The 26,398-nt window shown below is 34.7% G+C and overlaps 2 protein-coding genes across 4 annotated transcripts in view; both read left to right on the top strand.

Moving 5' to 3' along the window:
- The first annotated feature begins 280 nt into the window (after window positions 1-280).
- Window positions 281-9,647, top strand: LOC133307378 (cationic amino acid transporter 2, vacuolar-like). 2 transcript variants are annotated; one of them, XM_061507880.1, is made up of 14 exons: window positions 281-743; window positions 1,077-1,278; window positions 1,856-1,940; window positions 2,096-2,236; window positions 2,627-2,745; window positions 2,831-2,927; window positions 3,048-3,220; window positions 4,048-4,114; window positions 5,347-5,505; window positions 6,447-6,668; window positions 6,903-6,997; window positions 7,843-7,955; window positions 8,443-8,518; window positions 9,230-9,647. In XM_061507880.1, exons 1-14 carry the CDS (start codon window positions 587-589, stop codon window positions 9,390-9,392), a joined length of 1,869 nt encoding a protein of 622 aa, XP_061363864.1. In that variant the 5' UTR covers window positions 281-586; the 3' UTR covers window positions 9,393-9,647. The 2 variants fall into 2 exon arrangements, with proteins under 2 accessions (XP_061363864.1, XP_061363863.1); XM_061507879.1 differs by having other exon boundaries at window positions 6,447-6,693; window positions 6,892-6,997.
- Window positions 9,648-18,312: 8,665 nt separating this feature from the next.
- The window catches only part of LOC133307379 (valine--tRNA ligase, chloroplastic/mitochondrial 2), a 57,760-nt gene continuing 49,674 nt past the window's right edge, over window positions 18,313-26,398 (top strand). For both annotated transcript variants that reach the window (XR_009751029.1, XM_061507881.1), the window contains exons 1-4: window positions 18,313-18,526; window positions 18,698-18,782; window positions 19,403-19,529; window positions 23,452-23,535. Coding sequence is in view for 1 of the 2 variants with exons in the window: in XM_061507881.1 (XP_061363865.1) it covers window positions 18,358-18,526; window positions 18,698-18,782; window positions 19,403-19,529; window positions 23,452-23,535 (465 nt within the window). In the remaining variant the exon portion in view is untranslated. The remainder of the gene's footprint in view (window positions 18,527-18,697; window positions 18,783-19,402; window positions 19,530-23,451; window positions 23,536-26,398) is intronic.

Below are 26,398 nucleotides of genomic sequence, written 5' to 3'. Positions count from 1 at the left end.
CAAATAAGATATAGACAAATAAGGGAGCATGGCAGAGAAAGACGGGAAAAAGATGTGTCATTTTAAATGACACATCTTATATTTTTTTACTCTTACAAAGAAGTGGAAGTGTGAAATTCATATTTTTTTAAAAAAATTCATCCATTTTTTCTCTCATAATTTTTTTTTTTATCTTACTTAAAATAACATAATTTTATATCCTTAGAAATAATACAATTTTTTCCTATAAAGAAATGCATAAACATAAAACGTGGGAGACCCTCGTCAGCATTATCATAGAGAAGGGACACCAATATTCCCTTACCCAAAATAACTTCACAACCAACCAACCAACCATGGCACAAGAAATGAGAAACAGAGAATAGTTCATTCTCTCTCTCTCTCTCTCTCTCCAATTTGCCACTTCTTCTTCAGAACCACACTGTCTATCTATTCAGTTCAGTCTGAAGTAGATTCAGATCAAAACCCAAATTAATAAATAAACTATATAAATAAAAAAGAAGCATTTTTTGGGTAGTAACTATTGTTTCCCAGATATTGTGTAGCTTGTTGAGGGGGGGGAAAAGAAAAAAGAAAGAGAATTGTGATGGGGGTGTGGGTTGATTCACAACAGGGTGGTAAAAATGGAGGAAAGTGTTCATGGAGGTCTTTAACAAGGAGGAAGAGGGTGGATTCTGCCATTGAGAACAACTCTAAGGCCCAACTTGCCAAGGAGTTAACTGTTCCTCATCTCATGGCAATTGGTACTTCAAGTTCCTTTTTTTTTTCTTTCTGTGGTTTAGTTCATTTTCAATCATGTTTTTCATCTGGGTATGAGCTTGGATCTGTTCACATTTCATTTTTTATTTTCATAATACCAGAAATATGTGTCTTTGTTTTTGTTTTTTCTTTCTAAATTCTGGTTACTTCTACCCTTTTTTCATTATGATCTTAGTAATTAGTTGAAGGTTCCTTTCTTGTTTGAATTTCAGTTTTTGAGACAAAAAAGAGTGACCCTTTGAACTGAGTTTATGTGTTGTGTTTTATATTTGGTTATGAATTGTTTTTCAATTTTGTGTTTGGTGTTGTTGATTCAGGTGTTGGTGCAACAATTGGTGCTGGTGTGTATGTTCTGGTTGGAACTGTAGCTAGGGAGCATTCTGGACCAGCTTTGGCAATTTCTTTTCTGATAGCTGGATTAGCAGCTGCTCTTTCAGCTTTTTGCTATGCAGAGTTGGCTAGTCGATGTCCTTCTGCTGGAAGTGCATATCACTATTCATACATATGTGTTGGGGAAGGGTACTACTCACTTTCTCTAGATTCTTACATAGTGTCTTTCTCTTCCTATGTGCTTGAAAGTTTTTCATCCTTGCTTTGGTTGGACCTTCTAATTATGAAGGTGACTTTGCTTATTGAAGATTGAAATTCTTGTCCAAAGCTCTTATTACTTAGTGTTTTATTGCTTTTCTTGATTTATTCTCATAGTTATGATTATAAGTGTAAAACAGATCCATTGATCTATCTCTTTAAGGTTTTGGGCTGAGATATGATATCGAGTCCATTTATCCTTATCTGTTAATTGGCCTATCAGTGGAGGTATTATTTGCAAAGGATTTTGGGTTCCCAGTATCATTTTATATGATGGGGTTTGGGGTAGTGTCTCTTTTTGGACAAACTCGCAAACCTATGTGAAGGGGGTTGTATTTCTTTTTTTGTTTGAGAACATATCTTGCTTCCTTTCCCTATATCCAAAAAAAGAAAAGATCATATCTTGCAGTGTGAGGTCTATGTATATTTAATTTACATGACATGATTGTCAATTGAAGTTGATATGTTTTGATTAATAGAAAATGGTTACTTTGTCTTTTATTGGCAGAGTTGCTTGGTTGGTTGGCTGGGCCTTAATTCTAGAATATACAATTGGTGGAGCTGCTGTTGCTCGTGGCATAACCCCTAATTTGGTATGGTGTTATTTTAACTTTCTTATTCAGTTTTTGTTTTCCTTACAGGGTCTTGATTATTTAATCCCTTTTCAATCCTGTGATAGTTCTAATAATTTGAGGTTGATTCATCTTTTATTTTATTTTCTTTTTCTTTTAATTATTTTTCTGATTAGGCTGCACTTATTGGAGGAGTGGACAATTTGCCCATCTTTTTATCATGCCACCATATTCCTGGGATTAATATTGTTGTAGACCCATGTGCTGCAATTATGATATTTATTATTACTGGACTCCTGTGTTGTGGAATCAAAGAGGTATGTTTCTAATAGAATCTTCTTATTTTATCTATTTTTATTCAAAATTTTCAACTTAGTTGCTTTCTAAACTGTGTTGCTTGAACTTCCCTTTATTTTTGGTTGGTGCAACTTTATGTATGTGTCCTTTGTAAATGGGTTGTGACCCTTTGGACAGATCCTCCAATCATTATGCTTTTCTTTTAATCTATTGAAATAGCCAAATATCAAAGAGGGCGAGTTTGAAGTAGTGGTAAAGCTACTCCTTTGTGACTGAAAGGTCACTAGCATATAAGGATTGCCCTCATCCGCACCCTTGCTAGTCAGGGTTCAATGAAAAATGGTTTTGAAATATCCAAAAATATTTTCCTCAAAGTTGATTTTAATTTGAATGCTTTATGATATATGCAGAGCACAAGGGTACAAAGTGTAGTCACATCAGTGAACATATGTGCTTTGATTTTTGTCATAGTAGCTGGTGGTTACTTGGGATTCAAATCTGGATGGGTTGGATATAATCTTCCTACAGGGTACTTTACATCTTTGTTTTTGCACTTCCCTTTTGTATGTTTGGTCTCTTCTAGTTACTGAACAATTTGTCTCTTTCTTTGATAGGTATTTCCCCTTTGGGGTAGATGGGATGCTTTCTGGTTCTGCTGTAGTCTTTTTTGCATATATAGGTTTTGATGCAGTTGCTAGCACTGCTGAAGAGGTATTGAAGATGATAATGTCATGCATCTTGTTCTTTTTGGATTATAAATGTTATTCCCCTTTGTTGGGTACATAAGAGGATGTTCAAACTTCCTAATAATGTTTTTACTTTGATCAATAGGTGAAAAATCCTCAAAGAGATTTGCCAATTGGTATTGCTGCTTCATTGTTTCTATGTTGTGGAATGTACATGATGGTCTCCATTGTTGTTATTGGTTTAGTACCTTATTATGCCATTAATCCTGACACCCCCATATCCTCTGCATTTTCTGACAATGGGATGCAATGGGCAGGGTAAGTGTATAAGTTTGGAACTCTATTTTGCTTCTGATTTTTGCTAAAGTTTGAGAATGAATCTTCTTTATGTTAACATTTCACATGATTTTTCTATGTGAAAATTTTATATTTATTCACTTTTTTTTTATATTTACAAATTTTAACGTGACCTCATTTAGTAATGTGAATTTGAATGACTGAGATCTTCTCATATGACATGATATTACATGATACAATTTTCAAATGACTGAGGTCATGTGAATTTTGGGATCCGTTTGGATGAGCTTTTAAAAAAATGACTTTTTATGCATTGCTTTGTTTAAAAGAACTTTTTTTTAAAGGTAAAGTTATTTTACGTTTGGATTTATGATCTGAAAATCACTTTTATATAAAAAAAGTTGTTTGGATGTTAAAATAAAAAAATGAACTTTTTATATATAAAATTACAATAAAGGAGAGATAAAATAGCATGATCGTGGGATAAGGAGAAATAAAATAGGTATGATAGGATGAGGTTAAAATTGTATTTTAAAAATTTATATTATATTTTTTCCAAAAAAACAAATTTATATTATCTTTTAATTTCTGCTTTTTTCAAAACCAATCAACTACTCGCTACAAAAAAAAAAAAAAGCATCCTTTTAACTTTTATTTTAGATTTTGCTTTTTTAAAAAGTTGTTATCCAAACATCTAAAAATTTTCAAAAGAACTTTTATTTAAAAAAAAATAACTTTTTTAGGAATAAAAGTCCATCCAAACGGACACTTAATATGAGAAAAACCATTCCCAACTTTCAAATAGATGAAATAGTTTCTAAAGTCACTTTTCCTAATTGTGATTGCAGATATATTATAAATGTTGGGGCTTTTACAGCCTTATGTGCAGCATTGATGGGTGGGATATTGCCCCAGGTAAATTAATTGGAACCTCAATGTGCTCTGTTTATACATTAAACTCTTAAATTGTTTAGAGTTGATTCTTCTTCCAAAACTTGTTATATGCAATTTCTCATACTGTATTATGCCAAAATAGGCCTCAAATTTTTGAATGCAAGAGGAAAAGTTTATTAATCCTAATGTTTGACAATGCATATCAAGCATTGAATGTGAGTTCTAACTTCTTTCATGCTTTATATGTGTTAGTCCTACATGTTAATGATCCTGTCCCATGTTTGACAGCACCACGTAGAATTTAAAAAAATATGATATAGGGGAATCATCGGGACATTGATCATACTGCCGCCTTTTTTCATATAATATACCTGAATGCCATGGAGTCAAAAAAAATTTCCAAACTGCCATGGCACCATAGTCGCTGAGGTAGTCAGCTACTATGGACGAGACACGTGTCATTTTCTTAGTGGCTGGACATGCAACCCAAAGTAGCTGAGGTAGTCAGCTACTTTGGTTTCCAGCCGCTAGGAAAGTGACACTGTCCTGTCCATAGTAGCTGACTACCTCAGCAACTATGGTGACATGGCAGTTTGGAAAAAAATTTCGACTCCGTGACATTCAGGTATATTATATTGGAAAAAGGGGCAGTATGGTCAATGTCCCATAATCATCACCAATTTATTTGGTTACCCAGAAAATTAGAATTTCTTTTTTAAAAGTCAAAGTAGTGTGTGGAAACAAAATTTAGTTTAGAAGTCATTTATTAACATAAAGTGATACAATAGTAGAAAAAGATTAAATGAATCACTGTGCAAATAGTAAATCACTGTGTAATAGTCAATTATTAACATAAAATGATGCAATTTAGACCCTACATATTATTATATGCAATAGTCAATTATTAACATAAAATGTTCAAAGTTTTTTTTTTTTTTTTTTGTTAAATGGAGGCGCATTAATAATTTTTACATTATATATATATATATATATATATATATATATATATATATATATATATTTTAACATGCTTCACACAAGCCTGTTGAGTTTAAAAGCAGACAATATAAAGGCCCACGTAGGTGTGTTAGGAAAATTAAATTCTAGACCATTTAGTCATGAAGACTCATGTTATATAAAGAATCAATTTAATTCAAAAGTTTAAACTATTAGGTAAAGACACATTAATAATTTTCATATTTATATTATATAACTTTTAACATTTAACATTTATTTTGTTTAATGTCTTTCAGCCAAGAATTTTGATGGCTATGGCAAGGGATGGGCTACTGCCACCATTTTTTTCTGACATAAATAAGAAAAGTCAGGTTCCTGTTAAGAGTACAATTGCTACTGGCCTTGTTGCTGCAGTCTTGGCATTTACTATGGAAGTCTCTCAACTGGCTGGGATGGTATGTCTACTTTTGCAACAGTACATGATCCCCTGATTGTGTTTGCTAGGATCACGAGCTTCAATGTTGTCAAAAAAACAACTCAACCCAAAAGCATACGCGGTTAAAGATTAATGTCTCATATAACTAATAAATTAAAATCGTTAGAGATAAGTAAGATCAAGGGTTAAAAATGAATATAAATTAAAATCGTTTGCTAGGATCACATATATATATATATATATATATATATATATATATATATATATATATATATATATATATATATATATAGATATGGGGTTAATATTTTTTCAGTCACTTGAGATAAGCTCATCTCCTGCCATCCTTTTTAACTATGTATTCCCGGAAATACATAGTTATAACATTAAAGTTTTTTTTTTCTCTCTCCTCAGTCAACTTTCAGAACCTGTCGGGCATTGGTTGGCGTGGAGAGAGAGGAAAAAACAACGTTAACATTATAACTATATATTTCCGGGAATACATAGTTAAAAAAAGGTGAATGAAAATAAGCTTATCTCAAGTTGCTGGAGAAATATTTTTTCATATATATATATATATATATATATATGGGATATGATCATTTTCCGCAAGTTATACTCTCAATTTTGGACATTAATTCTATTTATATTTAACTGCTCTTGGATATGAGTGGATTAATAGTTAAGAATAGGTGTAAGACTCCTGATTCTTTCACCCATGTAAGTTAGTCCTACCTGATATATATAGAATGAGGCATCTGATGCCATTGGCTTTTCCAATGCAAATCCAGGCTTTCTTTTTTCAATTCTTGCTGTTTCCCTGCTCTTTGAAATTATTAAAGAAGTTCTGATGTCTTGCATGGACTTGCCTGGTAGCATCTTTAATTATCAAATGCAAAAGGATGTTAGTTACTGTCTTGTATGTAAAGTACTAATGTATATTTATCTTCTCTCCTGTAGGTTAGTGTGGGTACACTTCTTGCATTCACCACGGTGGCAATATCTGTGTTAATACTAAGATATATCCCACCAGATGAGGTTCCATTGCCCCCTTCTCTCCAGGACCAAATTTGGAGCACTTTGGAGACGAATGAAAAAGATAGAGAGGCAAATGTTGGTTCTTCTAGGAACCAGAAACCTTTACTTGTTAAAGAGGATGATTCAATTGATCAACCCCTTATTGCTAAACTTCTTCCGATGGGAAACTGTGAGTTATGCTTTTCCTTTTCTCTTTACCAATCCCTTTGTCATATATCATATAAATTTTTTGTTCAAGTTATGTAATCAATATTAACTTAACACCAATTACTGCTGTTATAATTGCTATTTTTTTTTTTTTTGGCCTTTCCTTCTGTCATTTGAAATCTGTTGTTTTTCTCTTACTCCTATTTGTTTATGAATGCAGATGTACATGAGGGTAATAGGAGAAAAGTTGTTGGGTGGGTTATAGCATTCACATGCTTAGGGGTGTTTGTCCTCACATATGCAGCTTCAGATTTAACTCTTCTCAGGTTGGTTTAGTGGCAGATATTTCACTTTTCAAGTTGCACATACATTGATAATTTCTGGATACATGATACCACTTCTCGTTAAACTCCGACTAACGAGAGAAGGGATGAGAGTAATCCTTAAAGGCAACCATACCCCCTTTATATTTACACAGAGACTATTTTCCGAATTTGTACATAAATAGCTGATTAGAAATGCTAGAAGTGGACTGTATTGAGACTTGGCCTTATAAAGGAAGGGTTTTGATTTTAGAGGGCAGTAGTGGCTACATTAACTTTGTGCACTTCATTAATGTTTGTCACTGCCTAACTAACAAGAGAAGGGGTGAAGGCAATCCTTATATGTAACCTTACCTTTGCATATTTATAAAGAATTTATTTTCTGGGTTCTTGCATTAGCTGCTGATTATGGAGACTTGACCTTATAAGGAGGGTTTTAATTTTAGAGGGTAGTGGCTACTGTTGAGATATATAAAACCATTAATATAGTATCACCCAACAGCTTAAACTTTTGGGTTGAATTGGTTTTTTACATGGTACCAGAGCCTGGTTGTACCGGATTCGATCCTCACCGCTCCCATTTTCTTTCTAGTGGAATTTCTTTCTTCGCACAAGTAGATGAGCTTGTGTATTGTCCACCCTTCAAGCCCAATGGGCTTTCGTGTGAGGGGGCGTGTTGAGATATATAAAACCATTAATGTAACCTCACCCAACATCTTAAACTTTTGGGTTGAATTGGTTCTTTACAGCTACATTAACTATATGCACTTTAATAATGTTTTTTCATGCTATATCAGTATTTCTTGATGTTCTTACTTACTTTAGCATTGTATATTTGCCATTACCAGTTCTGTTCGCTTTGCATTATGTGGAGTTGGTGGCACTCTTCTTCTGTGTGGTTTTGTCTTTCTAACCTGCATAGATCAAGATGATGCAAGACACAACTTTGGACACTCTGGAGGTATGACTATTATTTTCTTAAGTAATAAATTTATATGGGTAGTGTGAGGGACTGAGTGTCTTGTTGATATGCAACTAATGTAGATGTCATGTGGATCTTTTAGTATCAGTCTGTCAGACATTGAATGTAAGAACATATGTTCTATACAGAAAAAAAATATAATGAAAATATATTAGTCATTACAGATACTGCAGCACTTATCACTAGGCTACAGTAATTTGTTTGATAAAATGCATCTACTAATATATTTTTTATATAATTTATTAAAAGTTCGGTTTAACCGTTTGAACCAATAATGTATTGACTCAGTTTTTCGGCTGAGTAAATGACTTATTCAAGTTTAATAACATTAATTTATCTTAATTGGGAGTTGGAATATTGTGTAATATTGAAATTTCCTCACCAAGGAAAATTTTTATTTTGTAGCCCGACTTCATTGTAAGATGAGTTTTGGTCTAAAAAATAATTCTAATTGATGCTTTTTCAGGTTTCACTTGTCCATTTGTGCCTCTGCTGCCCATAGCTTGCATTCTCATCAATTCTTATTTACTTATTAATCTTGGGTAAGTATTTATATTCAATTCCGAAAGTACATAGATCTTTCCCTTCAATTTTTTAACTGTAAACAAAGTCACATCAATTTAGTCCGTAGGAAATAAAGTTACATCAATTTTATTATTAAAAGAAATAAAGAAGAATGTCCTATAAAGAAATTGAAGCCTCTCAATAATAAAAAGATGACATCAATTCAGTTGCTTAATCATTAAAATTTTACATTAATTTGGTCCATCAATTATATGAAATGACATCAATGTAGCCCTCTAATGTCATGGTCCGGAGATAAAAGAATGATTTTAATTTCACTTTCTATACTTGTGGGATTAAATTGATGTCACCCATCTCTAAAGGACTAAATTAATGTCAATCTAACCTTTTAGGGACCAAAATGATTTTATTTTTTTTTAATATCCTTTCTTTGTCTCGGTAACAATAAATGATAAATTCTAATGTACAAAGACTCCCCGACTTGTGAGAGTGGGGTGAGAATCATTTGTATGCAAGTCTATTCTTATATTTTTTACAAAAGGACTATTTTCCTAATTCAAACATGTTACCTTCAAATCATAAAGAACAACCTTAGCACTACTCCGAGGCTTACCCTTAAACATGTCCTAACAATATCAATGAAAATTATTAACTCTTAACATTGCTATGCTAAGGATTGTTTCTTGAATTGCACAACTTAATCTAATATTTCTCTGTTTTTCTTCCAGGGCTGCTACATGGTCGCGTGTTTCTATATGGTTGGCAATAGGAGTAGTTGTTTATATATTCTATGGCCGAAACCATAGCTCTCTAAAAGATGCAATTTATGTGCCAGCGGCAGCAACTCAAGTGGTTGATACCTATCACAAATCCACACCTTGTCTTGCTTAGTCTCAAGGCACATTCCAATAGTTCAAACATCACCATGTGGAGCTTTACTTGCAGTCCAAGTCAAAGAAAATATTGAAGCTTCACTAGTTGTTTATCTAATCCCTGTGAAGAAAATGCATATTAAGAAAAATTGGTTTTCTTGTAGAGAAGAATGTCATCGTTGTATTCCTTGAAATGTAGTACCTTTCTTTGTATTATAGCATGTCAGTTAGTCACAGGTGATCTGGTCCTGTCATAAAATGTAAATGATACGTGGCCCGTTATAAAATGTAAATATAATTTGAAATTAGTTTTAAAGTTTCGCATCAACCTTTCCAATATGAATTTGGTTTGATTTAGAAGTTGATTTTCATGTTTGGAAGTCATCGTAAGAGAATATTTGAATTGAATTAATGAATATAATTTTTTATTTCAAAGAATTTCACTTCGTTATTCTGGCAAATAGTTTAATAGGGATAAAATTATTAATTCAAATAATTAAATTTAGAATTAAATCAAAGCTAACTTAAACATATATATATATATATGGGACAAATCTTGCATTAATTTTCGTGCATCAAAAAAATGTAATTAATTTTATATTTCTGTAAGACAACTACTCATATACTATTTAAAAACTTTGTATGAATGATTATTTTTACCAATTGAATTGTAATTAAACAATACATATTTTGATTCAAACTATAAAAAAAATCAATATTTGTTTGCTTTTTATTACAAAATTTTTAATATATAAATTCATAAAAATTCAATTTTTTATTATTATTAAAATTCATTAAATATAAATCTAAATTACTTCATCAAATATATTAAATATAAGTTTAAACAAGTACCTCAAGATATAAATATCAATTCTAAATGTAATTTTAAATTAATTGTCAATTCCGCTATTCCTAAAATACATTTGCCCAATTCTAAAATAAAAAATTAAATTTTACTTGAGATATAACTAAAAATAATCCTATATAAGTTTGGGTGATATGAAATATTTTAGGTAAATGTGATTTAAAAAATATATAAATTTTGATTTAATCCAAATTTTTGAATTTAGATTAAAAGTCAATCCAATGTAATTAATTACTTGGATTTTTGATTTTTAGCTTTTAATTTATCTGTTTATTTTTTTATTTTTGGATAAAAGTTTTTCCTTTTTCTTAACTTAGGATAGTTAGGCTTTAAAGAAAGAAAACAAAAACAAAAAGTCTGTCAATCATAAAATTAGAACCAAATTCATCCATGTTGAAAGAGGAGATTGCTCAATAAGCTTTGTGTTCCAGCTCCAAAGGTGACATGCTTTGCCAAAGATTAGCTTACAGGGAGAACATCCTAATAGAGTTCAGAAAACAGTTCTATAAGTCCATATTGCATCGTCTAGCTTGCTTGACTTGTCTCTCCTAGAAGAATTGATAACTTTTTCTAAGATTTTCTTAACATCTCGGTTAGAGACTTCAATTTGTCAACTGGTCTAAGGGTGATATGGGGTTGCAACTTTGTGTCTCACCCCATATTTCTCTAATAACTTTTCAAATTGACGATTAACAAAGTGCTTTGCACCATCACTGATAATACAGCGAGGCATTCTGAACTTTGCTAAGATATTTTTCTTCAAAAACTTAATGACAGTATTATCATCCTTGGTGGGTAAAGCAATTGCTTCTACCCACTTACTAACATAATCAACTGCCATTAAAATAAAATTGTTCCCATAAAAAGAAGGAAACGAACCAATAAAATCTATACCTCATACATCAAATAATTCTACCTCTAGATTTGGATTGAGAGGCATCTCTTTGCTTTTGGTCAGGTTTCCTTCACTTTGGCATCTATCGCATAATTTGACATATTGATGTGTGTCTCTGAAGAGGGTGGGCCAGTAGAATCTATATTGAAGAACTTTGGCAGTAGTTCAGATGCCTCCCAAATGACCTCCATAGGGTGATGCATGACAATGGAATAAGATTTGTTCCTGTTCTTCCTCCGGAACGCATCTTGTATTATCTGGTAAGCACACTTCTTTAATAATAATTGTAGAAATAGTTCTTGCAATCATGTCGAAGTTTCCTCCTTTGATTCTTATTCACTCTATAGGGCTTTATTCATGCTGCAAGAAAATTAGCTATGTCAGCAAACCAGGCAATGTCACTGCTCAAGATTGATAACAATTGTTCATCTGGGAACGTCTCTCTAATAGGCTAACTAGCTTCAATGTGTTCCAACCTGGAAATGTGATTAGCAATGCGGTTCTCACAATCTTTCCTTTCTTTGATTTCAAGGATGAATTCATGGAGTAGTAACATCCATATAATCAAATGAGGTTTGACGTCTTTCTTGGCAAAAAAGTACTTTAGGGTAGCATGATCTGTGTGCATCGTGACTTGGGAACCGAGGAGATAAGGTCTGAACTTCTCACAAGCATAAACTACAGCCAATAGTTCACTATCAGTGACTGTATAGTTCATTTGGGCTTCGTTTAACATCTTGTTGGAATAGTATATGTTGCGAAACAACTTTTCCATTCTTTGCCCAAGAACTACTCCTACAACTTGATCACTTGCATCGCACATTAATTCAAAAAGCAGGTTACAGTCAGGTGGTTGTATGATTGGGGCAAAAACGAGTTTTTCTTTCAGTTTTAAAGGCTTGTAGACATTCTTGTGTAAGCTCAAACTTCTTGTCTTTCTCAAGAAGTTGACAAAGGGGTCTCGCAATCTTAGAGAAATCCTTAATGAATCTGCGATAGAAGCCTACATGCCCCAGAAAACTGCAAAGAGTTTTAGCATTCATAGGTGGTGGCATCTTTGCAATAGCTTCTACTTTAGCTTGGTCAACTTCTAACCTATCCTTGGAAATCTTGTGCCCAAGGACAATGTCTTCCTTTACCGTGAAATGAAATTTCTCCCAATTGAGGGTGAGGTTAGAAGATGAACATGTCTGCAAGACTTATTTCAAATTGGTCAGGCAGTATTCGTAAGTCGTTCCTAGGACAGAGAAATCATCTATGAACGCATTCACTCCTTCACCTATCAGATCTGAAAATATGGCAAACATACACCTCTGGAATATTGCAGGTGCATTGCATAGCCCAAAAGACATTCTTCTGAATGCAAACGTTATATAGGGACAAGTGAAAGTGGTCTCGTATTGATCTTTGGGAGCGATTGGTATCTAGTTATACCCAGAATATCCATCAAGGAAGTAGAAATACTCTTTTTCCAGGAAAATTGATCAACATTGAAATACTCTTTTCGAGGAAAATGGATTAACATTTGGTCTGTGAATGGTAGTGGAAAGTGGTTTTCTGGTGACACTTTTCAGCTTTTTGTAGTCCTAGCAAATCCTTCAACCAATGACTTTTCTCATAGGAACGAGTTCATTCTGCTTATTAAGCTCTATAGTCATTCCATCTTTCTTAGCAATACACTGAACATGACTTAACCAATTGCTATCAAAGATGGGATGTATGATCCCAGCATCCAGCCACTTTATGACTTCTTTTCTCACAACTTCCTTCATAATGGGATTCATTCTTCTCTGATGTTCAATTGAGGAACTATCAAGATCAGTAAATAGTATCTTATGCATACAAAATGTGGGACTGATACCCTTGAGGTCAGCCATGGTCCAACAAATTGCACTATGACATTCTTTCAGCTTTTCAACCAGTACTCCTTCTTGTTCCTGAGTCAGGAACGATGATATAATGACAGGAAAACTATTGTTGTTCCCAGAGTAAACATACTTTAAATGTTAGGAGAGCTGCTTCAATTCCAACTTAGGTGGTTGAATTGAAGATTGCTTCTTTGCTTTTTAATTCTGCCTCAGTTCTCTACAGAGGTTCGAACTTTTGTTCCTCTCTGACTTGCACTTGTAAGACTTGTACTACTTTTCTTTCTTCTTCTTCGACATCAACATTTTCTTCTCTTTCATCTTCTTCCTACGCTTCATGGATGACAGCTTCTAATGTGGAAATAACATAACATTCTTCTAAATCTTCTTCATCATCATAATACTTCATAGCTTTCATCACATTGAAGTTAACTTCCTCATCATTGACTCTCATGTTGAGTTTACATTTTTGTACATTAATGACAGCGCCACCAATTGCTAGGAAATGTCTTTCTATTATTATGAGAACGTCGGTATCTACTTTATAATCCAAGATGATGACATCTGTAGGGAAGATGAATTTGTCAACTTTAACCAACAAGTCCTCCACCTTTCCTTCAGATCTGACAAGAGATCTGTCAACCATCTGTAATGATACAGTGGTGGGTCTGGCAGGGTCTGTGGCTAATTGCTTGAAAATAGAGGAAGGCATCAGGTTGATGCTTGCTCTTAGTCACATAAAACTCTGTCGTGGTATATATTCCCAATAATACATGGTATGGTAAAATTTCCAAGATTTTTCAACTTTGGTGGAAGTTTATTCAAATATTTACAGCTCTCTTGAGTCAGTGCCACAGTTTCATACTCTTCCATACATATCTTCTTTGAGAGAATATCCTTTATGAACTTGACGTATGTGGGCATATGTTCCAAGGCTTCTACCAAGGGAATGTTGATGTATAGTTGCTTCAAGAGGTTCAAAAATTTTCCAAATTGTTTATCCTCCTGTTGTTTCTTCGTTCTTTGGAGGAACAGAACAGTGATTGTTGTGTCCATTTTTCTTGATGGTTCCACAAGATGAGGTGGTGTCGTTCCATCTTGTGGTTGTCCTTGCTTATCATTCAGAGGTCGTTCCTCCCCAGATGGTGATGTTGTAGTTGACGTAAAGAGTGGTTCAGGGTCATGGTTACTGACTTTCTGTGATGCTCTTTTTTGTTGTTCCTGGCCCTCTGGTTTGGATTCAGTCACATCTCTCCTACTGATGTGACTTCCAGATTAACTTAAAAGTTGTTTTTTATTTTTAGTTTTAGTTTTTTATAACAAAATTAAAAATCAGTTTTAAGCTTTAAAGTTAGTCTTTTTTTTCTTAAAAAAATGCATTTTACATAAATATACATACGATTTCAATAGGCTTTTAAAATAAATGATTTTCTATGAATCATTTCAATTAGAAGGGCTTTTTTAAAAGTTAAAACTATTTTGGAATTGGATGGAGTATTAAAAAAAATACTCTTGAACAAAAAAAAAATGATTTGAAAATTAAAATTAAAAAGTATTTTTCATATGTAAAATTAATAAAAATGATATGTCCACACCAAAAAAAAAAAATGATACGTGAAAGTGAATCATGGAAACAATATTTGGGAATAAGGCAATAATAATAATAATAATTATCATTATTATCTCCATGATCATCATCAATATGGAAATGATATTTGATGGTTGTGAAGATGATGGCGATGATAATGGGGTGGTTTTGACGGTACCGATGGGTTAGTGTGTGATTCAAAATTTGGACAATGCTTAATGAGGAGTTTAATACTTGCGAGATATATTGCATATTCTTAAACTTTAGATGTTAAATTTTAATGAACTAAAATTTAAAGAAAAAAAATACACTTTTTAAATATTATATTAAGTGGATTTTTTTATTCCATAATTCTAATTATTCCTTTAGAGTGAGTTAGGTTTCTAATGAAAAGAGGTCCACACACACACACATATGTATATGAGCAGGACTGTATGACACCAAATCTTAATAGTTAACTTTCATGAATCTCGAGGTTAGAATTTATTGAATCACATTTATTAATTAATTATTAATTCTCAATAAGTTATAACCGTTAGATTGACGGAAATTAACGGTTTAGATTTGGTGTCAAATGTAACACCCCGTCTACAGCCGGTTTGTTAGGACACATATGATTACAAAACTCGTCATAAGTAATTAATTTAGCGGAAGACTTAATGTAAAAGTATCACCATTACACCGAGTAACATAGTGACTTAACATTTTCCTTTTTAATTTATCTTTACGTATCGTCGTGCATAATTTATTTTTCAATATAACATAATCTATACAATCTCATACCTGCATAGAATCCATACTTATAAACCGGTGACCATATTCTATGATCAAAACACTATTCAAATATGATAACAAATACCATTTTGAACAGAGTCTTTATGGACAACATAACAGCTGTAAATTGGACTAATCCAGAGATCAAATTTCACTTTCATACACAACACCTGGTAAATAGAAAAGTCTAATCCACACACACACACACACACACACACACACACACAACACACTAGAATATGGCTTCGTGCCAATACTAATAACTATCTACATAATAACATATGTACTGATACCTAATCCTGTCATAATACACAACTATATATAGGCTACAAACGCCTCTCAAAATGAAAATTCATACAGTACATATGCATGAACATAACATATCATAATCTACAAAACATATACATATATAGTGATGCTCCAGAATGCTATGTTAGCTATTTGCTCCAGTTAAGATCTCTAGCCATCCTACACTGGTTTATTACCCTGTGAGGGCTCTCCTGCATATGTAGTACCTAAAATGTAAGTCCCCAGATGAGGTGAAATTAACTATCTCAGTAAACCCATGATTTATGGAGTAATTTTCACCTATGAATTCACTTCCTGTATAAATGTTAGATAACATAGCATAGAATATATCATATATTCATACACATACATAAGACATCTAGAACTATACTCTAGGGACTATATCCCATAAAGAGATCTTAACCTATACTTATACCTATACATATACTCCCAGGGGCTTTATCCTGCAAAGGAGATCATAATATATATCTATACTTATACTCCCAGGGGCTATATCCCACAAAGGAGATCTTAACATAAACATCCCAGGGGCTATATCCCGCAAAGGAGATTATAACATATACATATACTGCCAAGGGTTGTATCCCGCAAAGGAGATCATAACATATACCTCCATGATTTTCAGGGGTTGTATCCCACAAAGAAATTCACACCAATACTTTACACACCTATACCCCCAGAGGCTGTATCCCGCAAAGGAAATTATAACATATATTGTGGAACCAATGCACTCAAAATGAAGATTTCAATAATACAAGAGTTTTGATGATAACAAACAAGTTTCGAAGCGACTTCAAGAGTGATACAACTGATAAGTGTCAAAGACACTATATTTTCAATATCAAATTTAGTTTAAATAATGATTAATATGATTAAGAATATAATGTTAATTAATAAATGCAAAAGATATTACGATTTCAGCAACTAGAAAATTCTGATCTCTTTTCATATTGTTTCAAGTTTAAAGTAACAAATCATCAATCTGATGGGCAAAGGCAATTGGGAAGATCCAGAAAATAAAGAATTAATAAAAATTAATTCTAGCTCCCTGGCTTGCTCGCCTGAGCGAGCAAGCTCAGCGAGAACATTCTTCTGAATCATTCATCCCTCGCTATTAAGCTCGCTTCAGCGAGAAGTTGAAATTTGCTCGCTGAGCAGCTCGCTTCAGCGAGCCTTATCCAGATTAAAAAGCCCAGTCTTTATTTCTTTAAAAAGACGAGACTAGGGTTGTGATTCATTTTGGGATGCGAAAGAGAAAGGCTAGGAGGACGACCAGAGACGACTTAGGAGGTAGAGAAGCTCCGTTTCGGACCTGAGGAGCAGAGAAACGGTCAAAGCTTCACCGTTGAGAACAAGTTTTACGTTTCTTTTATAAAGTTTAGTTTCTTTTCATCTTTTAATTTTGTTGTTATGAACATGCAAGGCTAAATTTCCTTATGTAGTTAGGGCGAGACAGAACCAATAGGTTTTTTGAACGCTGTTTAAGTTTTGATGTAATTACTTTCGTATTTAGTTATGCAATTAATCTGATTTAATTGATAGCCTTATTTATGATCTAACCAATTGTGAATGAGCAGTAGATTTTTGCATGCTAATAGGAATATCATATGCTTTAATCCGATTAGTTAATTGCTAGAATTTGTATGTTCTAGGAATAGTCTTACAAATTTTATGACGCATAATTCTTGATCTTAAAGCTTGCTTTAGAAAAGGACCCTAAAGGTTTAGAGCCTTGGAATAAAGTAAAGAACTGAAACCACCAAGGGATTGAGGAGTCGGTTACATCAGCCATGGCTAGCTCATCCACTCCTCGCCAAACTCGCTCCAAGACTATGCCTGATCTTCCTACAGCTGAGGCTTCAGATTTCACTCAATATTTTTCGGGTGATCGTGCTCAATAGAAGAAATTTGCTTCTCTGTATCTGCGTAGGCGCATCATTGAGCCTAAGTATCTTGATTCTGCAATTTTTGAGGAGCAAGGATTTGAGATTTGTGGAATTCTTCGCAGAGTTTACTTGCTTGGGTTTGTTGAGCTTCATTGCCAGTATGTTGAACCCATAGTTCGGGTCTTTTATCAAAATTTGAGCTATAATCGAAAGAGCATGAAGAGGAAAACCCTTAAAAGAGAAAGAAGTTGGGGATTTAGGGTTTGGGTAAAAAAAAGTGGGCTAGCCGCAGTTAACCCTACCCTAACACAAGAAATGAGGGTCATTGGGGCTAGGGTCAAAAATAACCCTATCACATGCTGATTGAAAAAAAATGGGCCTGGAAATTAGGGTTAGAGGACTGGCTTGCGGGCCGGAGCTCGTTTTGACTGCTATCTCTCCCTATATAGTTACCTAGTTATCCTCCAATTAATTTTTTTTAGTACAATCCCATTAAATTTTTTATTTATGTATAAACTACACTAAATGGTTGATACTTTATTTAAGTTTTATTATTTTATTTTATTTTAATTAAACAACATGTATACTGCAATATAAGTGGACTGATTTCTTATGCGGATAAAATATATTTTAGCTAAAAATAAGATATTTCGAAATTAATTATTGTGGGAGCATAGCATTTTCCCTCCTCAGTCCTCATCCCATCCCACTGAATTTCCCCCTTAGCCCAATCCTCTGTATCATCTATAATAGCTGCTTCTTCTTCTTCTATTGTGAAACCTGTGAACGGAAACCATTTACTATGTCTACGATACTCTCTCTATCTGCTTCTTATTCTTCTTCTTCTTCTTTTCTCTTTTCTCCCTTTTCCGCTTGCAATAGACTCAACCCTCTTCTCTTCTACACGCGCCGTCGTCGCATTGCACTCTCTCGCTGCCGCAACAACCGCCTCACACCTCGTTTTCTTGCAGGTTCTCTTCGCTTCCATCTAATTTTCCTCTTATGCTGTTCAATTGTGACAATTGCTACTCCATAAATGTTGCTTCTTATTCTTCTTAATTTTTCTGAAAACTTAGTATTTCCTTGATTTTTGAGTGACTAGGATTTTTTTTTTTTTTTTTTTTTGCTTTGAAATATTTCAGTTGCTGCATCAGAGAATGGTGTCTTTACTTCTCCTGAGATAGCTAAATCTTTCGACTTTGCCGCTGAAGAACGCATATATAATTGGTATGTATGCTTCTAAAGTTAGTGTTACTGTTTCTTTACTTCGTTTTTTTGTTATTTTTTTTTTAATTCTGTGTGATATGTGCTTTGTACAAAGTGTTTTTTTTTCTTGGTTTTCACCACTAGAACCAAAAATATTGCACGGTTAACCAAAGTGGATTGTTGACGTAGTCCTTCGCAAAATGTCAGATATAATTCCTGGAGCCTACAGTAATCATTATGTTTCTACATTGCATTTAGTTAAAAGTTCAAAGCAATGCTGTTGCAACAACGATGACCTTTCTAATGATTGCCTAGTGGAAAAAGCCTTTTGCTGTTATTTGATCCCTTGATGTTTAATATTGATATAGAGATTGTTTCTGGCTTTATTGACATGCTATTTTGGAGCATGAAAGGGCTTTTTGAAGTCAAAATTATGCAATTTTTGGCTCCCCTTTTCTTTTGGCTTTTAAGGGTCTTAACATTGAAGCATGCATACATATTTGAAAATTTGGCTGTGCCTGCTTGTCCATTGTTTTTTGTTCTATTGGTGTGTGGATGGATCTTGAAGCACTTCATAACACGTCTTAAATTTGTACATTTTTATTGTAAGTTATGTTTTAATTATAATTATTGGATGCTAGGTGGGAGTCTCAAGGTTATTTTAAGCCAAACTTTGACCGGGGAAGTGATCCTTTTGTGATATCAATGCCGCCTCCTAATGTTACTGGCTCTCTGCACATGGGGCATGCTATGTTTGTGACCCTTGAGGTTTCCCAAAATTTTTACTTGTTTTCTTTTTCTATTTCATTTTGCTATTACTATTCATGTATGTTATTACTTGAATATTTATGCATCTAGGTGTACCTTCATATGCGCAACTGTTTTTGAATGGAAAAAACAAGATTTATAGTGCTGTTATGAGCAGAGATGTACTGTTTGACTGATCTTACTTGTTTGAATTTGTAATACTTTCTGTATTTCCATAGTGCTAAGGTTCTGTTAGAATATGCTATATAATAACTGCGTCTTTATCTGCATGTGTCAACTGCTTGTAACTATTACAGTTCTGTTATAGTCAGTTACAATTCTGTTACTGTTTGTTTGTTAGTAGTGAGAGATCTAACAGACTCTGTATATGTTCTAGAACCTTTCTCAAGGTTCATTATCAATTAGAATATCATTTTCAGGGAGATTTCTCTCCTACTCGATCACTTTCCTTCATTTTCTCAGCAATCACAATTTCTAATATGGTATCATGAGCTTGTTTTGAATTTTGATCCTAAAGAACCAATTCAACCCTAAAGTTTAAGCTGTTGGGTGAGGTTACATTAATGATTTTATATATCTCCAACACGTCCCCTCACAAGAGAGCCCATTGGGATTGAAAGGTGGATGATGCATCAGGAGCAGCCTACCTGTGCTAAGAAATTCCATAAAGAAAATGGGAGCGACGAGGATTGAACCCGAGACATCGAGGCTCTGATGCCGTGCAAAGAACCAATTCAACCCAAAAGCTTAAGCTGTTGGGTGAGGTTACATTAATGATTTTATATATCTCTAACACCATCAAATCTTTTTTAAACTTTGACTGAAAATCCCCTCCGTCCTCCTTCAGTTCCTGCATCTGCACCCAAAACCCTCACCCACTCCATTTCAAATATTCAACTCCTCTGGATGAGAATAATTTTATGATTTGGAAGCTGCTGGTAAAAGCGGTGGTCAAGATTGCTTGCAGTGCTTTGTTGTCAATCCTGAAATTCCTTTGCGATTTTCCGAAGATGATCATGATGTTGGCCACATTAGCGATGCATATCTCAGCTGGCAAGATCAACTTCTATTTTCACGGCTTCTGTCCTCATTCTGAGTCTCTTCTTATGTATGTAATTGCAAGCTATGGGACAAGATTCATGACTTCTTCAATTCTCAAATGCGTGCGAAGGTGCATCAATTTTGCTAAGAACTTCATAGCACAAATAAAGGACCTCAGTCCATCCCTGAGTACTTGCTACACATCTAAGCTTTGATTCTCTGATCTCAATTGGTCACCTAATGTCCATGCAACTATGCAAGACCTTGATGTCATCTTCAAAGAGCTACCGCAGGAGTATGATACCTTTGTTACTTCTACTAATAGTCGTTCGGATTTGTATACAATGAGTGAAATCAAGTCTCAGCTACTAGCCCATAAGGCTTACTTTGAGAAGCATAAGCAGTCCAATTTTTCTGATTGCTTTCTGTTAATGTTGGTAGTATGCATCTTGGGGAGAAGTCAGTGTCCTCCTCTCCTTCTCCTTTGCCTGCGCAACCTTCTGGTGGAAATCTAGTTCAGTGCACTCCTATGATTCAGCCAAAGCATGAAGTTCCTGGATTTCAGATTCAGCATCCATTTAGCTCTAATTTTGGCTTTCGTGCTCTTGGATGAGGAGGCTACCATAGGTTTGAGTGTTTTAAAGTCTGTGGTGGTTCCAGATCTGGGTTTCACAGCTTCACTGAGTGGCAAGTCTGCCACAAAGCTGGCCATGCATCAGTTTACTACCATAGGTTCAATCATGACTTTGGTGCATCTGGTTTATTTGCACAACCTTCTTTTCAGACACAGGTACAAAATGACACTTAATCTCTACCTCTGGATACTCACTCAGTTTAATTCCTCTACCTGGCAGCCTCCAGTTCAGCCTTTATTATGTCCAGTTCAGCCTTCCCATCGTCCTGTCTATGACTGACCCTGCCCTGGTCTATTTGGGCTGCACCATTTCTCATTATAGCTTGGTGCTATGAGCCGCAACATCCTTCATCTTCTAATCTCTTTTGAGGGTTTCTCTGGTCAGAACTAGTACCAAAACTTCAGAGCTACTCATCATGCACTGCTGATCCTCAACATCTCTTAATGTGGACTGAACTAGCTGGAACAGACCACATCCTCGTGGGGAATGGTCAAGGTCTGCCCATAGTTTTTGTTGGTTCCTCTACTTTTTCCTCTCAATTTTGAATTTGCTTTGTTAAATCTCAGGCCAAGCATGAGGTTCTTTTGGAAGCTTCCTTTGGACCCAGTGGGCTCTACACCTTGAACAACCTTGTCTTAACTTGTATTGGCTCCAAGCAAGCTTCTGTTGGTGCCAGCTCTTCTACTGTTCCTGTTGTAAAATCATTAGTTTCTATTTCTACTAATACTAGTTTGTTATAAATGTTGCCATACCTACTTCCTACACTTTTTGGCACTGCAGATTAGGTCACCTGCACTCAAAAGTCATTAAATCTGTTTTCATAATTCATAACATACTCTGGCTTTTGTATTTACTTGGATCCTAACTTAATTTCTAGGTGGTCTAAGAATCAACACCTTTATTTGCTCAGTCAAGCATGCAAGCCGAGTATCAAAGTTTAGACACTACTGCAGCTGAATTGATTTGCATTCAGACATTACTTAATGAACTAAAGGTTCCTATCTCCTCACCTATTATTTACTGGGATAAGCTTAGCATTGTTTCACGGTCTCAAATCCTGTCTCTCGCCCTAAGCACATGGAGCTTGACCTCTTCTTTGTTTGTGAGGGAGTCATCAACAAGAGTCTTATTGTAACTCATGTTCTGGCTTAGGATCAGATTGCTGATGTCTTGACGGAGGCTTTTTCTATCCTCAGATTCTGTGAACTGAGAGACAAACTTAGTGTGTTTGATCACTTTACTTTAATTCATCCACCTTGGGTTTGAGGGGGCCTGTTAGATTATGGTATATGTTAGAGAATAGTATAAATCATTAAAAAGGCTCTCACCCAACAACTTAAGCTTTTGGCTTGATTTGGCGCTTTACATGGTATCAGAGCCTTGGTGTCACGGGTTTGATCCTCACCGCCTCCCACTTTCTCTTGTGGAATTTCTTAGAACAGGTAGGTAGGTCTATGCATTATCCACCCTTTATGCCCAATGGACTCTCGTGTGAGGGGGCATGTTAGAGAAGTGTATAAACCATTGATGGGCCTTCAACCAATAGCTTAAGCTTTTGGGTTGAATTGGTTCTTTATAATATATAATAGCTGAGTCCTTCTATGTACGTGTGTTAACTACGTGTAACTATTACAAATCTGTTATAGTCAGTTAGATAGTCTGTTAGGTAGTCAGTTACAGTTCTGTACTTCTGGTACAGCTTGTAAGGTAGAGATCTAACAGACTCTGTATATATACTAGAACCATTCACAAGGTTCATTATCAGTTAGAATCTCATTTTAAGGGAGATTACTCTTTGTTTTCTCTATCTGTAATTTCTCTCCTATTCTATCGATTGCATCATTTTCTTGGCAGTCGCTATGTTTAATAGGTTCAATTTTTTTATTTTTATTTTTATTTTTATATCATTTCCCAATATAATTATAACAATGTGTTTCTGACGTAAATTATTCGACTTTGTTGATTCAGCTTTTTGAATTCATAAATTTTTGAGTTTTGACAGTTAGTTGCTTGGTGTTTATGTGCACAGTACTTCTAATATTACATTGGGAGAAGAAGAAAAGATGTTCTTTCTTCCTTTCTATATATTTCTCTCTGCTTTTTTGACCACATAATGATGTTGTTTATCATATGTCATGTTATCAACGATGTGTTTTGTTAAGTGATATTAAGTTTTTGGTGTTTCTGTTGAACTTTTACACTCGTAAGATTTATACTTCTATTTCTCATCGTGCTTTTCCATGCAGGATATTATGGTTAGGTACAATCGCATGAAGGGAAGGCCAGCACTTTGGCTTCCTGGAACTGATCATGCTGGTATTGCGACTCAGGTTTGTTATATTAATTTTTGTTACTCATTATACTTATCTCTTTTCTTTTGATATCTCTAGCATTGCACCTAGCAAGGCATGATGACCTAATAATGCTAATGTCTTCTTGTAGGCATGATGACCTAATAAATCATTACCGATTGGTGATATTTCTTAGTCCCATAGTTATTTTATTTACGTTACCTGTTTTGATTATATGGTGTCTGCCTAAAAAGCACGGATACGAATGGGGCACGGATACAATCCGATATGGACACGGGGATACAACAAGTTTTAAAATTATAGGATATGCCACATCTATATTAAAAATATAAAATTGGTACAAAATTAAAAAAAAAAAAATTCTTAAATCAAAAGAGAGTTGATGTTTTAAAAGTTAGCATGAGTCACAGTAGACATAATAAAATGCTATCATTTGTCTGATTATTGTGCTATTCCCATCTGTATTGATATAAAAGCTCAAAAATAAAAAGTAAAAAAATTGTAAAATACATCTAGGAGTATCTGAAGTGTGTGAAATGTCCAACATGGATGGATGTCTGGATTTCTAGAAGGCTGAATGTATAGTAATGGAATAGAGATAACGGAGGAAAGGATAGAAAAGAATGAATTTTAGTGATAGAAAGCAAACAAACATACAATAGATGAAATATCTTCACATGGGACACTCCCCTTCAACTGACTACTCTCAGTCTAACTCAAATTTTGTCCAAAGATTATTCTAACCAAAAGCATATTCCCTTATATAGTTGGGGAAGCTAACAACTACTAACTACCTATACTCCCACCTTTTTAACCGCCTTCTAGCTTTCTAATAACTTGGTATATTCTTTCCAGAATATCCTTTCCCTCTTAATGCTAATCGTATCAATGTCCAGCACGGGTAAGGTTACTATTTTGAAGTGTCTGTGCTTCCTTGGTGTCTGCTTCTTGAAATCACTGTGAATTGTGGGTTTTCCATAGACTTTGGAGGTGTTCTTGTGAATTTGCTTCAGAGCTCTGGCAGGAAGAAGGATGGTTTTTTTAGTGATGACTTGTTTTGGTTGTGAATGCTTGGTAAATATCAGATCAGTGAGGCGGATTGTATAACGCCCCATGTCGACTCTAGAGTTGTACACTTATACAGTTTGAGCGCTCAATAACTACCGTACACAGACAACACACGGTGTACAAACTAGACTTAAATTGAATTTCAACTATAGTTTTCATCACAAACAACCTTGGACTTTACAAGACAGTCCCAAGAACGAGGTCTAACATAACATGGAATTACATAAAGAGCAAAAGATTCAAATGCAATCTCCTATTCATGAAACAGTCCACAACCATGCATTCAGTCATTCTTGGTTCTTCTCCTTGGTCACTGCACCTGAAATAAAATCCCAAAAAGGGTGAGATACTAATCTCAGTATGTAAAAGAAACATCCTATGATTGTAGCTACCACTTCGACCATATACTTCATATGGTGTGAGGACCGTCTCAACCTGCTCAAGTCTTGATTAGCAATATGTATATAAATACTCGACAAGATATTAAAATATCAAACCTATCCATAATGACTGTGAGACTAAATCTGTATGGTCATAAGACCCTCTGTATGGTCATAAACTACTGTACGTGCAACTAGCTCACCTATATGTGAATTGAGCTCAATCATCGTGAGGCGTCTCTCACAATGTCAACTATCATACCCTTACTCTCTTGGGTATGTCGGAAGTGGAGAATTCTGTGAGCAAGATCATATAAACGTAAATACTCACCTATGCTTGCCATAAGTATCAATTCTAAATCACCATCATGAGTATGATATATTACTATTGCTAAACACATGGAGGTGTAATTGACCATTATACCATTATGAAATCAATTAATCCTAAACATTCTTGGTATAGCATAAACAAAAGAATACATGACTATCTATCAATAACAGAACCTTAACTCATGTTTCATACTTATTGTTGAGATATATAGTCCCACATTAGTTGTGTGTGCAACTAATATGGAGTTTATAAGGCCTTGGGCACTCCCACCCTTTGAGCTAGCTTTTGGGGTGGTGTATCTCAAGGTTTCTTACATGGTATCAGAGCCTTGCCGCCCCCCACTTTCTCTTGTGGACTTTCTTAGCACAGGTAGGCTGGGCCTGTTGCATTGTCCATTCTTCAAGCCTAATGGGCTCTTGTGTGAGGGGGCGTGTTGAGATATATAGTCTCACATTGGTTGTATGTGCAACTAATGTGGAGTTTATAAGGCCTTGGGCACTCCCACCCTTTGAGCTAGCTTTTGGGGTGGTGTATCCCAAGGTTCTTTACACTTATGTAATTCTCAAACAGACAGAAAAAAGGATTCTGCAGTGGGATATCCGGATATCTCCTTGGGTACTTGATATATCCGGATATGTCAGTCAATATATCTTGAGATATGCTCAACACATATCCGGATATGTTGTCCAGAATGGTTCTTCCACCCTCTTTGATATTCTGTAACTTAGCTCCCAATTGGCGTGCCTTTGATTTCATGAGCCCATGAAAATACCTATGTATTTTCTCCTAGACTTGCCTGAAGTGAATGATACCAAGTACTTTGTTCACGATCAGTTCTTGATAAAGTGGTCATCTGCCATGAAATGAGGGTCTGATCTTGAGTTCCCCACTCAATATAAGTTTGGTTGACCTTATCTGCAGTGCGATCTTCTTCAGTTAGATATCAAAGTGGTATTTGTGAATTGACAAGGTAACATTGAAGCTGGTCTGATTTTATCATTGGTTCTACTAGCTGTTTCCGAATGAAGAAGTTGTTTTTGATGAGTTACACCATTACATGATGGGCAACGAGCCCAAATTTTGATTCGGCAGAAGCCATTAG

This window comes from Gastrolobium bilobum, unplaced genomic scaffold (genome assembly GCF_033153095.1).
Source record: "Gastrolobium bilobum isolate Gb01-03AN ecotype WA unplaced genomic scaffold, APGP_CSIRO_Gbil_v1 utg1102, whole genome shotgun sequence".
In the NCBI taxonomy this organism is placed as follows: Eukaryota; Viridiplantae; Streptophyta; class Magnoliopsida; order Fabales; family Fabaceae; genus Gastrolobium; species Gastrolobium bilobum.
This window is presented reverse-complemented; position numbering and strand designations above follow the sequence as displayed.